This window comes from Bactrocera oleae, chromosome 3 (assembly GCF_042242935.1).
Source record: "Bactrocera oleae isolate idBacOlea1 chromosome 3, idBacOlea1, whole genome shotgun sequence".
Classification (NCBI taxonomy): domain Eukaryota; kingdom Metazoa; phylum Arthropoda; class Insecta; order Diptera; family Tephritidae; genus Bactrocera; species Bactrocera oleae.
The window spans coordinates 75,372,113-75,394,123 of record NC_091537.1 but is presented as its reverse complement, the minus strand read 5'-3'; the positions used below and the strand labels follow the sequence as shown (position 1 = coordinate 75,394,123).

At 33.4% G+C, this 22,011-nt stretch overlaps 1 protein-coding gene across 8 annotated transcripts in view; it reads left to right on the top strand.

Moving 5' to 3' along the window:
- The window catches only part of kuz (zinc-dependent metalloprotease kuz), a 264,835-nt gene extending 244,613 nt beyond the window's left edge, over positions 1-20,222 (top strand). For 4 of the 8 annotated variants that reach the window (XR_004979372.2, XR_011395471.1, XR_004979371.2 and 1 more), the window contains 8 exons: positions 3,336-4,084; positions 6,480-6,626; positions 6,703-6,863; positions 6,925-7,159; positions 7,247-8,293; positions 8,355-8,946; positions 9,245-9,470; positions 11,863-20,222. Coding sequence is in view for 3 of the 8 variants with exons in the window: in XM_036376569.2 (XP_036232462.2) it covers positions 3,336-4,084; positions 6,480-6,626; positions 6,703-6,863; positions 6,925-7,159; positions 7,247-8,293; positions 8,355-8,946; positions 11,863-11,996 (3,065 nt within the window). In the remaining 5 variants the exon portion in view is untranslated. Of the gene's footprint in view, positions 1-3,335; positions 4,085-6,479; positions 6,627-6,702; positions 6,864-6,924; positions 7,160-7,246; positions 8,294-8,354; positions 8,947-9,244; positions 9,471-11,862 lie in introns of those variants that run through there. The other 4 variants (XR_004979373.2, XM_036376570.2, XM_036376569.2 and 1 more) reach the window with 4 other exon arrangements.
- Positions 20,223-22,011: the final 1,789 nt, after the last annotated feature.

Here is a 22,011-nt window from a genome sequence, read left to right as displayed (position 1 = left end):
TGCGTATGTATGTATGTTTATAGTTTAGCATAGTGTATATCTGCAGCAGCAAGGCACTGACTTTTCCCCATTTTTGGTTTAATTTCATTTATTTACACATTTTTATATAGTTCACACACATTCAAGCTTCAAAACAAATACATGTAGACTAAAGTATGTATTATATATAAATATATATATATCTATATATATATGTATATATATACTATATGTGTGTTAGCGCAATTTCTGCTGGCTGTAGAACACTCCTTGCCCATAAATATCGCCCGTGCAGCGCAGCTTCAGCCGCTCACTTCAATGCGGCTCAGCACTTTCGCCTTGATTATTTATTTGCCGGGGGAATTTCGTTGGTTGTTTCTCTTAATTTTTATTTCTTCCAGTTGGCTTGTCATAATTTCTTTTATTTTCACCTATTTTTCCTCATTTTTGCAATTTTCTTTTCTCTTATTTGTTTACTGCCTAGATTCGGCGCGCTATCATTAACTACAATACACCTGCTCACCTCACACACACAAACATATACAAACCCAAAAAATCCCTCCAGTGTTTATATATGTATATGCACATGTGCTGGTGCATAGCAGAGTGTATCATGTTGTTGTTCTTCCGGTTTGGAAAGGATAATTGTCGTACATTAAAAATCATAAGAAGCACCAGCTCGGCAGCTTGCCAACCAGCCAACTTAACGGTGTTGTTTAATGAAATGCTTAATTAAGTATTTACACACATATTAATCCATGCAAATGTAGTGGTGAAGGTTTTTCGGTCGGCTGCCATGTGTTTTACTTCTATGTGTGGTATTTAATGGTTTTTACTTCTGTGTATGGTGGCCCCTCTCCATTGAGGGAATACTGATTTTTAGCTTTCGGCTTACGGTTTTCTTTTATTTTGTTATTTAAATGCTGCGGTAAAACTGCATACTCATTGGTATTTATTGCATTTTCAATTATGAATAACACTATTAATCTTATAAAAAATTGATCGTGTCATATCATTTCGTTTAATTGTCTATAAAGTGGTGATATACCTGAAGAGGAAAAAATTTACAAATATAAAAAAAAAACGCCACGCCATACCATAACGACCCTGCTTTTAAAAATTTCATTGAAAACTACTACAGAACCACTGCAATTCATTTTATAATCATAAATTAAAAAAAAAAATAGTATGATATACCTTCTGCTCAAATATAAACGAGACTGGCTCAAACAACAAAAACGGTTAATTATTCTTCAATATTTATTTTATCCCCTTCAAAATAGTCACCATTAGAGGCGATACACATATGCCACCTTTTTTTCCAATCTTCCTAACACTTCTGGTAGGCCGCTTTAGGTATGGCTTTCAGTTCCTTCTTCGAATTCTCTTTTATGACTTCAATCGACTGAAAATGCTTTCCACGAAGCGGCAATTTGAGTTTAGGGAAAAGAAAAAAGTCACACATGTTCACTTGCGGAACAATATTTACGTTGTGTTTGGTCAAATAATCGCGTACAAGACAAGACGTATGAGCTGGATTTTGGAACAAGTCGAGCAGACACACGCCCAAAACATCGTGAATAATGCTATGAGCTATCTCTCTTTTAGTCACACGACGATTTTCCAACACAATTTTCTTTACTTTTTCGACGTTTTCTTCGTTTATTGACGTTGCTGGACGACGATCATGGGGCAAGCTCTCCAGCGATGTACGGCCGTCCTTGAACGACTTATACCAATCAAAAATACGTGCACGTGATAGGCAAGACTCCCCATATGCCTTCTGCAACATTTTCATTGCGTCCGTCGCATTTATTCCATTGGAATAACAAAATTTCAAACAAACACTTTTTGCTCAACGTTAATTTCCATAGTAAAATTCGAAAAACACACTCGAGGTTGACTTGTTTATAGTGCCTTAAAAAAAAAACTATGTGACAGATCGCGCTCAAATTTGACATGTAAACATATAACAGTCCTGCCAACCTAAGCAAAAAAAAGTATGGCCATATGTCATGTCCTTGTCGAGTTATGGATAAAGTCTCGTTTTGCGTTGAGCAGAAGGTATGTTTCGTTTTTATAAAACTCTTTTCCAACATTTTCTACTAAATAACGCATTTTTTCGTAAAAACTCAGTAATCGATATTACATAGTGCTGAACAAAAGCAAAGAGTGTTATCAATTTGAAAATAAACGCCATGAGTTCTGAAATTTTGCAAATTTTAATTTCAAACTCGACTTTTTCCCGATGATGGGTATCGAGGTATATGCAGAGGAGGTCTAAAACAAGCCTTGGTTATCTAAAGATCCAGCTCTTAAATGTGGACTCTGGTTTTGGGAGTTTGATCTTCTATAATATGTTGTACAAATCGGACAGGTACCTACTCTCAGTATCGTATATTTGCTTCACTCTCATAGAAAATTATGCCTTAGTCGTTCTTATAGCGACAAAAAACTTTTCCGAAATAATTTTGCAAAATAGTTCTGATTTGACTGTACTTGGTAAAAATCTGAATTTCAGATCTGTTACAGGTCCGTTCCGATTTCGTAGACATGAGAACGATTATACCTTAATTCCTTAATGATCTTTATTATTGTTATTGATTTGTGAATTCAGTTGAAGTTACCGTTTTGAGTTTCAAACTCCTTCTGCACTAAAGTCTAGAATTGTTGTGAAACAAATAATTTTTATAAAACAATTTAATGATTTTTGATTTAAGTGATCTATTGAACTACTTATCCCATACTGAAATATTGTAACCTTTTTCACTCTTCCGAAATCTGATATTCTTATGAAACAGCTGCGAGAAATCGCAAAAGCCCTTCTTTGTACACATTGACTTGCATTATATCATTATTGCGTTATATGGTTTAAATTAGCTAGATCTGACATAAATTCTCGAACGCTGATCTCGATTTATTTGGACTAAATAACCCCACTTTCGAACCAATAAGTCCAACATCGATTGATGAAGAAAGACTAATCACTACGAGGCTATGATTTTCAGATATCGCAGGGGAAGCTTAAGATTTCTCAAAATGGTATTGCTTAATAGAGAACACTGCATAGAATCTTAGTAATAAGGTAGTACAAATCGGAAAATGAAAGTCACGCTGCCTTTGAGTTTTAAACGGTTGGCTTGGAAAGCTAGAGAACTAGCACGAGTGTATAAACCTATCTATTTAAATCTCATCTGAGTATACTTACGTTAACTTTATCTCATTCTGCTCGTAAAAATTTAACGCTTTGCTTGCAATATTTTTGTTTCCATTTCTCCACACTTGATTCTAGCTAACGCATCTGTTCTAATATGCATTCTCTTTTCTTGTTTCTTTTCTCATTTCGTAATCAACAGGGCATGTTGGTGGTTGTGGCATTACCGAGGAAGTTTCCCAATGGATGGAGAGCATACAAAATTCTGCCGTCGAAGAGTTGCCGGAACCGATGTCGAAGGACGATGTTAGACAGCAAAAGCAACAGCACAAATTAATCAAACCGAATAGCGCGCGAATGACACAGACGCAAGATGCAGCAGAACAAGTTGGAGATAATGCTGCACAACCGACAAACAAGAAGCATAAAAAGCCTACTGCCGCATCATCAACAGCAACAGCAACAGCAACAGGCGGAATAAACTCGCAACAGCGTCCACCGAAAAAATACTCAAGTCCCACAGCAGCAGCCTCAACGACGTCGTCATTACTAACAGCGAGCGGTAACTCAAGGACAGCCAAGGATGCCGCCAGCAGCAGCATTGGCGAGGATGACTTCAAATATCCTTATCAAAAATACTCCAAAGCTGCAAATTTTCGCTTCGATGATGACGGTGACGCGTGGCGGCCATTTTCGCCGAAGGCACAATCCGATGATATTTATGGCCTGCCAAGCGGCAGCGGTAGCGGCTACTCTGGCGCATTTTATGACCCGGAAACAGGGCGCAAGTATACGCCGCAAAGCATGGATCGTGACGAATGGCATGCGAAGGTGCATGAACGTGTGCGCCGCGCTACCGCCGCTAATCCGAACGAGAACAAGAATACCTGTTCACTGTACATACAAACGGATCCGTTGATTTGGCGACATATACGCGAAGGAATTGCTGATGTAAGTATAAAATAGACGTAAATACTTACTTTGCATAAGTGACACCAAGTGTGTGCATATTTATGGTGGCGCAACCCTTTAGGAAATCCACTACTTCCGCTTAACTATCGTTACTAGTTCATATGTAATATTTCACATGTCGTATGAGAAACTGTTGTTCCAAAATGTACATATTAAATAATTATTCTATGGATTGAATATAATTGACTTAATATTAATAAGTACCTTAACATATATACTTATATCGTAGTTTCTCAAAACTACAGTGATCTTTCCATATATGTAACTTGATAAATATATCAAGTTTTACCGTATATTATTTTCAAACTCGGAAGTTTTTTGATGAATTTACTTATAATGTAACTTATATATATAGTTTACGGCCCTAACGTAACGGTCTTATAACTTTCGAAAAGCTTTTACTCCGCTATAAAATAACTGTACAATAGGTGATCGGAACGCTCTTTTCACTCACTTTTCTTCTTCTCCTTTGTTTTTTTGGTAACCGATAAATATAGAATGAACAAGCTGGCGAAAACGGCTTCTGGATTACTATTAGAGCTTTCATCGTAGCACCGGGAGTTTTGATATTGTGTAAAGAATAGTAACTTCTGTTACAAATATTTTAAGATTGTACTGTGCCAGGGCCTGGAGCCTACACCAATATTGAAAACTGTGTACTCTTCTATACTCAGTGTGCTTTTATGCTTTGACGCTCCTTCAGCTTTATAAGAGAGAACCGATGCTTCTGAGAAATACTTTCTTTAAAACTAAGTAGTCATTGTACCAGTTCTGAATTAGTTCTCAATAAATACTGCTTACATTTACACGATACTATGTTAAACATTTTACACTCTCATCCTTTTATCATTTTTGGTCCTCTTAGCTAGAAATTGTTTGTTTCCTCTCTTGTCTAAAACCCTTGTTTTTGTAGATGTTTATCCCTGTTGTGCTGACTGCAAAATATTCGCTTGTTTACTACACTATTTTTGACAACGCCAGATTTTGCATAAATTTGTTCAGCTCATGCGATTGACAGTATATAGATGGCACAGCTCTACGCGGGTAAAAGAAGTGGCGCAAAGAGAAAAAATCGTTGTGTTTGCGGAATGATTTAACTGTGTTTTAAAGGGATATACTTGTATAATATGTATATGTATATACAAAAGTATGTATGGACATGTATTAATATAGGAATGATGGCAGAGGCCGTTTCTTGCATGACTTTGCATGTGAGAACGCTTAAAAATTTTGGTGGCAGCGCAGAGTTGGCTTTATGGAAAATGCAACCTCAAAACGATGTGATTTAAAAGTTTTTAGACTAAGTAGCTAATGCTTCGGCTTTAACATTTTTTTTATACAGAAACTAAAATTTATCTATGGAAAAACATCCCCATATTGATTTTGGTACACCTTTTCTTTTTTGTTTTTGTTTTTGAGAATGTGGATTTAAAACCAAGGAAGTGGTCGCCTCGCTAATTCCCAACTGTTACATACAAAATATGATGTATCTACCTCTCCTTTATACTTGTACTTCAGACCATTGTTTCTAAATTTGTTTTATATTAGTTAGCGCACACTGAGAAGTAACCTTAAGAAGTACATGCGACCAGTTAGTTTCAGTGAGCATCCCATATATGTAAAATAAAAAGCTAAAAATGTATCTGAACTAATTTTTTGGAACCAACTCTTTATGGATTCGGTTGCGTCTAACTAAGATGCTCATAATTTTCTCGTCGTATTAAGAGATTACATGAGTTTCCTCGAGCAAAAAACGGTATATTTTTAATAATTTTTTTTTTTCGTATAAATAATGAAATATTTTATTCAAATTTTTTAATAATTTAAAGATATATATTTTACAAAGATTTTGTGAAATTTTCAAATTAAAATATTCAAAACTCACCTCGGAAAAAGATGCCTTCGCGTTGACAGCAGAACTTCTTACAGGTTCATCCGAAATAAAAAGAAAATTATACATGTTTTAACTAAGACCATAACCTAAGTATTGCATCTTATTTATTTACTGGCTTTGCAAGGGCTTCTATTATTTTGCAATCTCACAAAACTTTTGACCTCGATTTTTTATACTCTGAACAGGGTATATTGAGTTTGCCACGAAGTTTGTAACACTCACCAGAAGGTGTCGGAGACTTTATAAAATGTATACATAAATGATCAGCATTATGAGCTGAGTTGATTTTGCCATGTCCGTCTGTCTGTATATGGGACTCCTCCGATTATAGCATATAGCTGCCATAGAACCTAAACAATCAAAATATAGTTTTTGTATAAAAATTATTTTCTTTGAATTTAATCTTTTTTCGTTTTTTTAATATATAAAAGCTAAATTATTGATTTCACTAAGACGATATGAATTTTCTTGAACTTACAGCATGATCGTGGCCGCAAATATGAGGTTGACGTAAAAACGCGTGAGGAGATCACTTCATTAATCGCACATCATGTAACTGCCGTTAATTATATATATCGCAATACGAAATTCGATGGACGTAGCGAGCACCGCAACATACGATTTGAGGTTAATTAAAAAAAAAATTCACCAACCAAAAAATTAAATATAATTAATTATTGACTTTTCCGGTCCCAACTTACAGGTGCAACGCATAAAAATCGATGACGACTCCGCTTGTCGCAATTCATACAATGGTCCGCACAATGCCTTTTGCAATGAGCACATGGATGTGTCGAACTTTTTGAATTTGCATTCGCTGGAGGATCACTCAGACTTTTGTTTAGCCTATGTGTTCACTTATAGGTGAGTAGCACTGTACGATATTTAATGAATAAGCAATAATTGTGAAAATACGCTTGCGCAGAGACTTTACCGGCGGCACGCTGGGCCTAGCTTGGGTAGCCAGCGCTTCTGGTGCTTCGGGTGGCATTTGTGAGAAATTCAAGACTTACACCGAAACGGTCGGTGGGCAATATCAAAGCACAAAACGCTCGTTAAATACGGGTATCATAACATTCGTTAACTATAATAGTCGTGTGCCGCCGAAGGTGTCGCAACTGACGCTGGCGCACGAGATCGGACACAATTTTGGATCACCGGTGAGTTGCAGTCACATATATTTTTTATTGTTTTTTTTTTGCTCTTTTTCAAACCTCAATTTTTTAAAATTATTCATATATTTGCAGCACGACTACCCGCTGGAGTGTCGTCCTGGTGGTCTCACTGGAAACTTTATTATGTTTGCTAGCGCGACCTCTGGCGATAGGCCGAATAATTCCAAATTTTCACCGTGTTCCATACGTAATATCTCCAATGTACTCGATGTTTTGGTCGGCAATACGAAACGTGACTGCTTCAAGGTATCGGAGGGCGCTTTCTGTGGCAACAAGATCGTCGAATCGGGCGAAGAGTGCGATTGTGGTTTCAACGAGGAGGAATGCAAGGACATTTGTTGCTATCCACGCATCATCAGCGAATACGACCTGTCGATGAACAGTTCCGCAAAGGGTTGCACGCGCCGCGCCAAAACGGAATGCTCGCCTTCACAGGGTCCTTGCTGTCTGTCGAACTCATGCCAGTTTGTGCCATCGAACAACCACCAGAAATGCAAAGAGGAGACGGAATGTTCCTGGTCGAGCACATGCAACGGCACCACTGCTGAGTGTCCGGAGCCAAAGCCGCGTGATGATAAAACAAAATGCAATAACGGCACTGCGCTCTGCATACGCGGTGAATGCTCTGGCAGCATTTGTCTGTTATGGAATATGACCGAGTGTTTCCTCACTTCGCAAGCGGTGCCGCATGTCGACAAGCGTCGCTTGTGCGAACTCGCCTGCCAGAATGGCAATGATACTGCCACTTGTCGCAGCACTAGTGAATTTGCGCGTCAATTTGGACTACCGGAGGGCGGCATTAACCTGCGGCCTGGCTCACCGTGCGACAACTTCCAGGGCTATTGTGATGTATTTCTTAAATGTCGCGCCGTTGACGCAGATGGACCGCTAGTGCGACTGAAGAATTTATTGCTGAATCGCGAAACTTTGCTGACTGTGGCACAGTGGGTCACCGAGTATTGGTACTATGTAGTTATAATGGGCGTAGGCTTTATAATTGTGATGGGCATTTTCATTAAGTGCTGCGCCGTGCACACGCCCAGCTCGAATCCGAAGAAGCGACGCGCGCGCCGCATTAGCGAAACGTTACGAGCGCCTATGAATACGCTACGCCGTATGGTGAGTTTGTGATATTTTAATTTTTTTACTTATGTCACTGATTAAAATCTTCAATTCACAGCAGCGTAATCATCAAGGGCGTGGTGCTGGGCCACGCAGCATACCACCGCCTGCACACGAACCACGCGGCGGCGCTGCGGCCAGCAGTCATCATCGCAGCGCGCATCCACATCATTGGGACCGTCATCAGGGTGGTCATTCCGTGGTGCCGCTTCCTACCGGCGGCCCACAACATAATCACCATCACGCTGCAGGGCGTACAGCGGCAAGTGGCGCAACAGCTGCAGCAGCAAGTGGGCGTGCGCCAGCTAATGGACGTGGCTCGCGGCCGTCAACACGCCCCACGAGCGGTACACGCAGCACAACACATGGCGGGTATGCAGATGTGCCGCCACCTGGTCTTGTAGTTGGTGGTGTTGCCACTGGCGTTAGTAGTGGTGGTGGTGTTGGAGTTAGTGGTGCGCCCAATGGCGCGCTGTTAGTTAGCGGTGGTAGTGGCGGCGGCGTTGGTGGAGGACCCAGCGCTGGTGTGATAGCACGTCAGCAAATGCCGCTGCCACTGCCGCCAACCGGCGCGGTACAAGCGCAACAATTGCAGCAACAACAACAAGTGCAGGCAACACTCTCACAAGCATATTATGCGCCGCCGAAAGGTGTGTTTCCGCCGCCAGCGGCACAAAAGGCAAAACGCTCTAGCGCGCCAAAAAAGCGGCGCGCGTAGTTTTAGTTAATGTGCAAGTTTTTGCATACTTTTCTGTTAATTCGTTTTTATTGTTTTTGCGTGCGCGCGTTTTAAATGTCCTTTGATTTTTTGCGCACAAATTCAAGTATATCTTAAATTTCTTTTTTTTTTTTATTTCTTTATTTACCTGATTTTATTTAAATAATTTAATTTTCTTTCTTTCAACACTATACCAAACAAACAAAAAAATTGCTTATCATCAAACACAGCACCGGCCGCCAAACGAAATAAATCCCGTAATCCAGCAGCACACACCTCTTCGGCAGCCGCTGGCAGGCGCTCTTCCAAAGAGTCGCCGCAGCGCGCACAGCAGGCCGTCGCAAAAAAAACCCGCAAGGTCGTTTACTGAATCTATATACGTGTACCCACAGATCTCCACACCACAACAAGTGCTCTATATAGATATTTTTCCACGTTCTCACTCTCACCAAATTGGTATGACACACTTTTCCAAAGCCCTTACAAACTACTTTCATTAACTCTTTCACTTCTTTAGCATTTGTGCCACTTTTTATTAACTTCAATAATCGTATGAGCGATTTAAATTTTTTGTTGTTTTTGTTAATTTTTTTTCTTTTCGTTGTTGTATTTGAGTCTGCCACTGCAGAATACAAATTGAAATGTGTAGTTTTTTGCAAACAAATATTTTGTTGTTGTCGTTTGTTTGTACTTTTTTATTGAATGTTGTTGTTTTGTTTCAGCATGTACCAGCGTTTGGTTTTGTATACATCTATGAAAAAATAATAAATGGATTATTGATTTTTTAGAGATTTAGAGATTTATTAACACTTAACATTTTTGGAAATTTTTTTATTAAAAAGTAAAAGTACTAACACAACTAACCAACTTATTGCATGGATATCAGTTTATATATATACTTGTACATATTATATATGTATTTATCATACTCCCTATTACTTATGATTTAACGAATGACTGTGGATACGTTTTATTGTTTGTCCTGCCCTGTTAAGTGACATTTGATAATTGGCAAGGATTAAAAGTGTAAAAATTTTGTAGGAAAGAAATTTTGTTTTCAAAGTAATCATTGATTATATTATCGACTATTTTCTCAGTATTCTCGAAGAAATTATGCCATAAGTTACTGCTAGATACAGTTATTTGCAGATCGTTCCATTCTCTCGTTTTTAACTAATTGACAGTTATAATTTTTAGATAAATTTCGAGCCAGCAGACAAATTATTTCTTAAAAAAAAAACAAAATGATTAGAAAATTTTTAATTACATATTCATAAAATATTATATATTATATGAAAAACTTACCTGCTTCTTCCTTGATTACTGCCAACACCAAAAACGAAGTAAAAATGAATAAAAGTGATTTATCTTTAAATTGTTCTGTTAAAGTGTTTTAAGTTTTATGTTTCAAGGTTAAAACAGCAACAGCAAATTCAAAATAGTTTTAGAAAAACACACTTTTAAAAGACTTTCTGACTGCTCACATTGTGAATTTCTTTCGACTAGGGTCGATGAATTTTGAAAGCAAAAAAAATATCATAATAGGTAGTAGTGGTTTCACCTTCGCTGGGGTTTAGTTAGGTCGTTTTTTTGCGTTTTGTGAAACTTACTATAGTATTTTTTATACCGTCAGAAAGTAGAAAGCTCAACGAAGAAAAAGCTCGCCGACTTTAAAATACAAAAACAGATGACTGTTAGAATTTTCTATTGAAAATTAGATTTATTTGCCGATATCAAGTGAAAGTAAGGTAAAAAAGTAAATATTTTAAATTAAAAAAATCGCAGTCCATATGGGGCATAAAAGGGTTAGTTTAACCTAAATTTCATGGATTTATAAAAGCTGTAGATATTTTTATTACTTACAACTTTTAACATTTAACTTTTTTATAGGCCGCGTAGTTTTGTCGGAAATCAAGTTTTAAGTCGTAAAAATTCACAATTAAATATTAGCATTACATATGCTAACAATTAATTAAAATATTAACCATACATATGTATATAAATATTTAATCTCAACTATTCTCTCTTGTCGTTCCCTCAACTTATAAGCCTGTGTTTCACAGAAAGCTTTATTATTGTTATTAGATCTCTTTAAATACACATGTAAGCGCTCTTAAAAATTTTGTTGGCATAGCAGTCCTGAACCGGGCTTCTTGTCACCCATATTTCAGTCAGTTTAGAATTGGTTAAAAAAAAATTATGAAAACTGATCTATTGAAAACGGATATAAGGAGTTTTGGGTTTTTATCTGAATTTGTTTTAAAAACTGTTTCTAAATCGGTTTGTGGCTTAGGTTTACTTAGTATGTAGGCTGAGTTCAGGCCATTTGTTTACAGGAAAATAGTTATGAAAGCTTGAAAAACTTATGTTATATTTGTGAGTAAATCAAACAAGGAAAAAAAATTTTGAAATATTTACTTGTAGTACAAAGATTATATATATATATATATTATAGGTAGACAAAAATGTATTCACGCTGTAGGGGTTATTTATTAAAACTCCTTTCTATTACTCTAAATCATACTGAAATTTTAAACATTATTTTAAGTCAGATATATATATTATTTTCTCGGCAACTAAATAAGGTGTGTCATAATACAATAATTAATTCTAAAACATTGAAAATGCAACACTGCAAGATATAACAAAACTTTCGTGCGTGCCAGCAATTCATTTGAAGCAACCAATTTATTATACTAACAGCAATGTATGTATGTATGTATGTGAAATTATATATTTTATAAATTTAAGTTGACAAAATGCTTGATTAAAATTTTCAACCAAATAAATTTATTAATAAATATGCTATATTTTTTACTTTTTTCTCCTCATCAACACACATGCACAGCCGTCGCTCCGCAACCAGCAAATTATAATCGGCCGCCATCGCTGCATAATCCTGAACTGTATGCGGATGCCTATGCCGCGCTGGGACGGGGGGCGTATGAGGCGACCACACGCCCACCCAACAGCAAAGTTTGACAGCAGCAACGGCAGTCAGCAGAGCAGCAGCAGCAGCAACAGCGAAAATCAACAGCAACAAAAACCACTGCAGAAACAACACAAAAATCAAATGAACTCAAATTAAATGTAAATGTACTTTTTACGCTAATTATTATTATATAAAGTAAACACAAAATATAAAAATATAAGATTAAATAAAAAACAAACAAAAACAAAAAAAAAAAATGCAAAGGCAACAAAGAAATTAACAAAAAGTAAATAAAATACATATATATATATATATTTTTTAAATTAATTGATATACAAAATACACAAAAAAGTACATAAAAATAATCAAAAAATTAAAAAATATATAAAATAATTAATTAAAAGTAAGAAAACTAAAGTAAATAGTGAAAAAGTGTGTAAACATATGTAAAATGTGAATTTCGAAGTTGAATAAATTGCGATAAAAGAAAAAGGCATAATACTGAAATATATAGTTAATACAATTTAAAATGTAAATTAAAAAAAAAAAAAACAAAAAATTGATATTTTGTGCAGAATATTACAAGTAAGCTGTTAAGAAACATATTAAGCAATGTGAATGTCGAAAGAAATGCCTAGAAACCAAACGCAAGCACGTCAAAAAGACTATAAAGCATATTGATAAAAAAAAAAATGTAGACATAAATTTAATTACACATTACTGATAAAAGAAATAGTTACGTAAAGTTCAATACTACTACTAATGCAGGGCATGGAACAAGGTTCATAGAGCACAAGATTGCGCCACTGGTTAGCAAAAGAAAAATGTCTTTTATAATTTTTTTATAAGCAAATTAACATTTATAATGTTCATTGATGATCTAAATTTATTTAGTTGAAGAATTATTTAAACCTTTTTGAAATTCTGATTGTTAAACATGATACATAGCTATTACTTTTTCAATTTTTTTCGTGCTATTATAATCTTGAACAGTCAGCGCTTCAGCCGAAATTCTTGTGTATCTGTAAGCGATCATTCCTCTCCCACTAACTTTCAGCATTAAAATAAAATAATATATATCGTGCTCATAGTGGATTCACCGATAAAATACCGAAAGCAGCTACCGTATACAGCGGTTAGTTTGAACAAAAATTACATGCACACTTTTTGTGGAGATGCTCCCAATATACACGAAACTATAACCGATGTAAATTGGGTAGTAGTATTACCATAAATTCAATTCGATTACAAATTGTACGTACACTTTTCGTAAAGCTGCTCATAAACTACCTGAAACTATTTAAGTTGTTGTTGTTGTAGCGGCAGAACTCCGCCGAGTTGACAGTCCTTGGCCGTATAAAAATCCTTGTCCGTTCCGGTTACGTTGACCCGACTGTCATGGGAACGAAAACTATTTCTGAAACCATTTTACCATAAGCAGCGATAATAAGTTCAAAGAAGAAGCTCGATTTTTTATTTCATAAGGTATAAGGGAAGAGTTAGGGTAAATGCTTATATACAATTTACCATTTCTCGTATATAATATATGTGTACATACATGGTTTTCCTGAAAATTATTTTAATATTTGTATTTGAGTTTCGGGTAGTCGTGACTTGCTGAAACGTGACTGTCGCACAACAATTATTTTATTTTAACATTAGAGTGGTGGTGATCTTCTCTTTTATGGACCTTCGGTGTGAGCTCCGTTGTATATGAATTGCAAATTTTTATTGTAGTTGTGTTTGATTGTGTGGCCGTATTACGCATAATTAAAGCAAAAAAGTTAGAATTTTTTATATTTTCATGTTGAAAAAGGATTTTGGTAGCAAGCCATTATGAAAAGCGTAAAGTGAGTGGAAATATTTAACTCGAATGCATTATTTTTACATGACTAAATTTTGTTGTTTTTGAAAATTGGCGCTATGTGGGCAAGCAGCCTTGGTCTACAGTTTGTTGGAGAGAGAGAGAGAGAGAGAGAGGAAAGTAATTTTATATATGTATAATCGTTTTTATTACAAAAATTAATAAATGTAAAATATTTTAAAGAATCAAATTTTAATATTCAAAACTGTTTAGTTGCAAATTTTTAATTTTCATATATTTATATAAAAGTGTGTTGTCAATATCTTAAATCACGAAATCGTAAATTGAAAGATTTTAAAAATTTCTAAAGATTAGAGTTTACTTTAAAATTCCATTATTTTATTAGGTTTAAAATTCATTGAAGAATTATCTATTTATATTTTTAAACTTATATGCAAGAGCAATTGAATTTTTATCTATTTGCAAAAATATGAAAAATTTAAATATTTCAAAAATTTAAATAAATAAAACTTTTCATAAAAACGTATTACAAAATGTAGTGCTAGGATAAATTTTAAAAAAGGTTTTCCAGACTATTTATAAAAAAAATATTTGAAAAGAGTGCTACAATGAATTATCAAAAGCCTTTCAGATTTTTTAAAAATTATTTTAAAAAAGTGCTACAATGAATATTGACAAAGCTTTTATAATAAATTTATTAATTATGTGGTAAAAATTATTTACTTATAATTTATTAAAAATACAAGATATATACTTTTTATAATAATGCCTCAATATTTGTTATTGAATTATATGCTGAGGGAAAGCGAGAAAAACTATTGTTTTTCAAAGCATTTTTTTTTAGGAAAATTGAGCGCAAACTGATTGATGTTTGTTGTAATATTAATAATGCTCGAAAGATTTTCTTTAAATTTTTCCAGAATCTAGTTGTTACAAAAACTTATATGGATATTGGAATCTTAAGTTTGAAGTTTATTGAAATCGAAACTAGAAGCAATCTTATTATACTTCAAAAACATCTTGCATTATGAAAATAATTTATATATGTTTAACAGGTTTGTTTCTTTAGTGCTAACCATCACTTCACTAGCCAGTCAAGTATTTGCTGGAAAAGCATAACCTAAGAAACTAGCAAAAGAGAGCACAAGTAGAGAACGTAAAAAGCAGAGAGAGAGCTGCTAGTTTCTGCCAGTGAAATATCTGCTGGCAGGTTTAATTTTCAAACGTTGATATGATGTGATTTCAAATAACAACATTTTTATATTTTCTTGCTAATATCTGCAAGTTTTCCGATGACTAGCTGCTACTAGCACTACAGAAACAAAACTATATATAGTAAGCATGAAAATTAATTTAAAATATTTTTTGAGACAATTTCAATAGTTTATGAAATATTTTATAAAAACAGTTTTAAAATGTACATATGTATATGAGAAAAAGTATCAGAAATTTTCAAAAAATCTACAATACTTTTTTATTGATACGTATCTTGGCTGCTGCCCTGGCACTTCCATGCTCTGATTATTCGAAGATATACAATAGAATTCGCTACATTGCTGCATTGTATAGACATAATTAAAATAAGCTTGTTTCTTAAAATTTTCTTCGTGAATGCCTCATTATTTTAAATATATTTTAGTTTACTTTTAAATGGTTACCTTATGTTATATAATATACATATGTATATGTATAAAAAAAAAATATTTTTTAAAGCATATAAAGTCATAAATACCACAGATGTTTGCTTTAATGCGTTCATAATTTTTATAAAAAAAAATTTAACATATAATTTAAATTTATTTATAAATAAGTTTTTACAAGTAAGTACGACTCTACATCAAGAATTAAGATAATTTATGCAATCAAACGATTTGTATATAAATACCTTACTTATCTATTTTATAAAGTAAAATTTCTGAACTGCGAACAAAATTGTAAACTTTTTACTCATTTATGTTTGTATGCTAAAAAAGTATAAATATGTGTGTTTATGTTTACCTCATAGATTTTTTAGCCTTATCCCTTTGCATTAGTTAAGTGTCAATAGGAAGGATAAGTGGGCGCATTTGCATTGTAAGTGCTATTATGTAAATCCAGTTTTGATGATTAAAAAAGTGCTTTTAGTATTTTTTAGCTATAAACATATGAAAATTTAAAGAGCTCCAAAGAGCTATATATGAAATTGTAATAAAATTCAATAATGTATTACCCTTTGCAAATAATTTGAAATTTTATGAATGTATTCAAACCCACCTAACAGCGAAGTTATGGAGAACTTTGTTTTTGTATTTCGTATTTTATAATAAATATTTCATATTGTGTTAGCTTATTTTGAAAATTATGTAGCTTATCACTGTCCGATATTGTAGTAAATAAATATGCTTTTATTTTATAAATTTATAAGTGTTCTTTTGGATTTTTTTACAATTTACTTTATAAGTGACAATGCTTAATTGTACTCGAGTGCTTACCGCCGTGTTGAAAAAAGACATATTAAAATTGTAGTAAACTAACTAAAAATCTACACGTATATATATATGTTTTTTAACCAGAAATTATGTATAATATTTTTTTATTTTTTATTATTTGTGAAAAATAATTTTCTGCACTACAAACACACACATTTACAGCTTAGAAAAATTAAATTCAACTTTGTATTTGATTCTTTATGGAAGCATGGTTTAATTTGCGGACAGACCCAATTTAATAATTTTTTTCATCTTCGTATCTCAGAAACGGGAGCACTTAGGAGCTAAGTATTCATACACTTTTACAGCTAATTTTATGGTCTTAAACTTTTCGCCAAGGTAGTTTTTGATACAAATTAAAGTTTCATTGAAAATCTAAAAAAAAAATTTTTTTTGACCTTTGAACATATTTACTAACTGTAAACTTGTTGTAATTCTGTATATAAATATGTAACTTCACTCTTGTTTCCTGTCTAATTTGACTGAACTATTTTATTTCTATTTGTGTTTTACAGCTTGGTATCTTTTCTACTTTATTATATATTATATTTTGCAGGTTATATATGAAACCGAATTTTTTTATTTCATTGGTATTAGCCCAGGCCTAAAAGCATGTCATAAATATATATAAAACTTTTGATACATGGACCCCAAACACTTTAGTCATTATTTGTATTTTTCATTCCTAAATTCTTTACTCAGGCAAATGCAGGAATTTTAGAGATTTTAAGCCAACTCTGGACAACTTTTTTCATATACCAAAACAGATAATTCTATAAACTTGACAAAGTTTCAGCAGTTATCTTGGGTCAGTTGCACGACTTTCTAACCATTAGTTACATATTGCTTAGACAATTTAGATACTGAAAAAACTTAGTTGTGACCAAAACCGTTTCATTTGTATTTCTGTTCGAACTGAATCCGGCGGAGGTGCCTTCGTAAAATCAGTGTTATCATAGTGCTTATACATACATAACTATTTAGGCATGTTTGGTATTGGCTCAAAATTTTGGAAATATAGTTTAATGTTGGAAACAGTCACCGACGTTCCGCTCTTCCATACTTACCGCCGGTATTAAACAAAATTTGTCAAAAGTTATGTCCGTAGTGGCAACGTAGAAATCAGTTGTTCCCTTATGTTTTCGTTTCACCCATGTTGCCAATGCTCATTTTCTATACATGATTTTGTACACATTTAGCTTTTCAGTTAGAATTTTTCATAATTTAAAAGCTCAAAACTAAAATTCAACCATTAAAAATAGTCTACCTATTTATATATAAATGTATTCGATTGTGATTTTGAGATAGTTTAGGAATATTTCAAATATTGTATATTCAAGTGTTTTTTCTTAATTACTACAAAATATCGAGACTGTCAACCCTGTCAATTTGTGAGAGCAACTCGTTTCTATGTAAAAAAAAAACCCCAATTTTTGCGGATGCTGCGATCGGTAGAAGCGGTGGTGTGTGTTCATTTACATCGCGCTCTCATAAGATAGATCGTATCAGCTAATTCGGTCTACGGTTTTGCGTCGGTGACTGTTTCCGACATAAGACTCGTTACTTTTAAATGTGTTTGATAAGGAAAACATCATTTTGTGACATCTTCAACGAAAAACTTTATTTAGGAAATTTATTATTATGGAAATTTTGCCGTTCGTTTCTTGAACTCTAATATTTGAAATTGTCTAAGTAACTTAATTTTCTCTCGACTAAAAGAGAATGGATTCCTTCTAACTACCTACCAAACTACCAATTCTGTTCCAATGTGATGTCGACGTCGGCACGAAGTTTCAAAAATCTTCTGATAATAAACTTGTATTTAGCCATAATTTAAGAGCCACAGCAGTTCCTTGTTTGTTGAAATCGTCTGCCTTTATCGCATCTCCTTATTTAACATTAAACTGTCATACAAACCTTACTGCAAATTTCTAAATTGGTGTTTCAAATTTCAAAGGTGTTGAAGTGCTGTGTTTCCTATGTATTTGTATTTTCAATATTGTTGACGAAAATTTGTTATAAATTAATTTAGCAAATTTATTTGGCTTTCGATTCTTTAGTACTACTTTCTCAAAAACTACAGTCAGCATACTCTTTGACAACTGCTAATAATGATTAACTGTTTGATTGTGTCGACAACTGTACTAACAAAGGGTTGTAAATGGTAATACTAACTACTAGGTATTAACAACTCAACCTGACTGAATCTAGTTCTAACTTGATTTGTTATCGATTGCAAAAATTCAACTCAAGTGGGCGGTATTGAAAACTGTAATTGGGGCATAGATATATCATCGAATTGTGCTAACATTATACTATGTTGAGAAATATAGAATGCCACCCTGAAGAAAATATATGTTTTTTTTTTTTTTTGGTTTATACTCATACAGTGACCTCAATGAGTTTCTTAGACTGCAATTCTAAAGAAAAGTCCGTGAAATGCTTTTTCTGGCTTCTGTTTAAGAAAATAATAGTTACGGCTTCTGTAATAATGAACGGACGGAATAATCAACCCATAATATGTAAATATTTCATAAATAATTTACAGCCAAGTTTTTAAACTCAATCAATAAAAATTGTTTTAAAGTAATGTTCAGAAGTCACAGAGGTGAAAAACAAACGAAATATTTAAATTTTCAGAATGTTTCACACTTTTAAAATTTACTAAAATTTTATTATTGTTTGTTAAGGTTTAACAACTGAGGGACTTGGTAGGATTTGGATTAATATATAGCATACTTCTTAGTATTTAAAAATTTAAAAAAAAATTCGTAAACTTATAATTATATATCTGATACTTTTGAACTTAAATTCAACTCAAACTTATTTCATTAAATGAAATTTGTTTTTGTTAACTTTTTAATGAAATCGTGTTTCGTTAAGTAAATTTCGTCACTATACATTTTTTTAGTTTTTATTTTACACATACTCAAAAAAAAACTTAATTACTTTAAATATTATTTTTTAATATTATAAAATTTTATTTCCCTTCATTTTGTTTTTGAAAATCTTCCACATTCTCCTCATGTTTTTTAACATTTTTGTATCATCTAACTTTCTAGTATTATAAACTGTAAAATTTTTGCTACACGAATGAATGATTGTCTGGATGTATTGAACTACTCTGCTCAAAGAAAAATGTAAAAAGCAAATAAAGTAAGGTTAGCACCGAAAGTAAACAAACAAATACAAAACGCGTGAAGAAATTCTTAAGAAGTGTATAAAAATATGAAACTTAAAGTTACAAAGTATTAAAGAATAAGAAAAAAATCAAAACGCGAAAAAATAAATTTAAAAAAATATATGCAAAAATATTCTAACAACTGTAAATATTGAACTCTAAATATATTAGGTTTACTATAAATAAAGCAAAAGCGATATTTGAATATAAATAATTATGCAAATAAATATTAATGCGTATAAAAGCTAAGTAAGTGCATATTAGCCGCTAAGTGCGAATTAAAGAAACTTATTAAATAAAATAATATTGAACAAAAAAAAAAATAAAATAGAACCAACTTATAATAACTCTCATTAAGTGTAAGCGTACGCAAAGATATACATAGGTAAAAGTCAAAACTTCAATTTATTGGCAACAATTCATACAAGCAAACATACTTACATACATACATACAAGCAGTAATACGAGAATGTGTGTGTTAGGAGTTGATAAAAATGTATAAAAAGAAAACTACAAATACAAAAGCAAGCACATTTAACTATGGTACATATTAGTTTTTCATTTCTCAAATAGCAACAACAAGAAATATACTATTAATTTAAAGCAAAACTAGTATTAAATACAAAGCAAGTTAAAGTAATATTTGTTTAAGCTATTGAAGAATTACAATGTAAAAACTAATTAATTAGAGTACATACAAAGATCAAGACAAAATTATTACAAAACAAAAGCTTGTCGTAAACATGAAATGGATAACAATAAAAACTACTATTTTATAAAAATAAATATTGAAAAATATGAATATGATGTGTTTTCTTGAAAATGGTTATTATTGTGGTTACCATTTAACCTCGTTGAAAGTAATTCTGATTGCATACAAGGTTTTCTTAATAATAACATTGCCATACTAAATTTACTTGAACCATTTAATTGAATTAAAAATTCAAAGAGTTGACCATTATTCTCTAAAATTTACCCGACAGAAATCCTGAAACTGTAAACCTTTTTAGTTTGATTCCCATCAAGACTTAAATTTTTGAAACAGTTGTCAATCGTAAGAATGCTTTTCACTATAAATTTCGCTAAACCTCTGTATTTGGTTACATACGCTGTCGCAGCCTGCTTATTCTTTATACATAATAGTGTTAGAAGTATTTCAGTTCGATCAGAGAGTCAACCCATTTTGATCAGATTACGTTCTGTGGCTCATATTCAAGACGGGGATCGCACTGCTATCTGAAGGCAGAAATCAAACTCTTGTAATTAGATCGCATGAATCGACGAAGCGTCTTGAACGCATCAGAATTCTGCTAAGCTTTTAATTTCTAAACACACTAACTCACCAGCATGTTTGAAGTAGTGAGTTCCGAGATTTTTGAACTTTGATGACGCAGCGGTAAGAATGAAGTTTTTAGTTGTTGCTACCTCATCTAATTCAAAATAGGTTCTACAGCTGTCATCCGACGTAACCTTACCATGTTGACACCGATAGGACTCTAACGAGTTAGAACCAAATTAAAGTTAGGCTAACTCTGCTGAGGTTGAAGAGCTCGCTAGATCTCTGGCTATTTACTTGTACTTTGGACCTGAAGTAGTAAAGCACAGTGTAGCTCAAACCGCTCCGTATCTACTGAGAGCGGGCTAATATGGCTTTTCTTGTCAGTTCATCAACTATGAAGTTACTTGCGATTTCGTTGTATCCGGACACCACCAGAGTCTTAGTAGGAAGTAGCTGCATGTCGTTGATAGTGGGTTGGACATTCCTTAAATAGCCTGCAGCGCACACGGTTAATGATCTCAAGGCTAGTATCTCCACCCTATTATCGGAGTAGAGCCTTCATGACCTCGGGTTTGAAAAACGCTACAATAATCAGAAAGCTTGAAAATACTATTGACGGATAATTCCTGGCAATCGATTCCCCGAGCCTTGACCGAAAACCTTGCCACACATTCGGAAACTTTTCGAATTTGAAAAGAAGATGGTAAAAATTTATGAAACTTTGTCAAGTTCGTCGAATATCCTCTTGTATTCTGGATTATACTGTTCATATATTTTAAGCATTCTCGCCAAAATATTTACATGTAAGGGCAACAACAAAGTTATCTCTAGAATATCGTCCTAAATAATAACAGTAATAGTTTTGGAGCTACTGCTTTGAACCGTTGCGCGCGCGAGGTCAGCTCTATAGTCACTTAAAACTGTAAAAGCGTTTTTTTCGAAACTGTGTTTCCAAAGTCTGTTGTCAAGATTTCTCGCGAACGACTCCACCGATCTTAATGAAATTTTATACAGGTCTTCAAGCTATACTTAACAAGTTCTTGAATTTAATTACAATTATCTTCTGTCAATTACAATATTTAAAACAAAAACAAAGTCGAGAAATGTTCACTACAATTTGCGTTTTTTTTAACGTCTGCCAAAAATACAATTTTCACTTTATTTGTTTTTTTTCCGTTCATACATGTATTTTTTTCTTTTTATGATCCTGTTAGAAGTTCTGCTGTCAAAGGTGCTTCTTTTTTCCGAGGGACTGCCGGAAATGACGTTCTAATGACCGAGTTTTGAATATTTTCCTTTGAAAATTTTACAA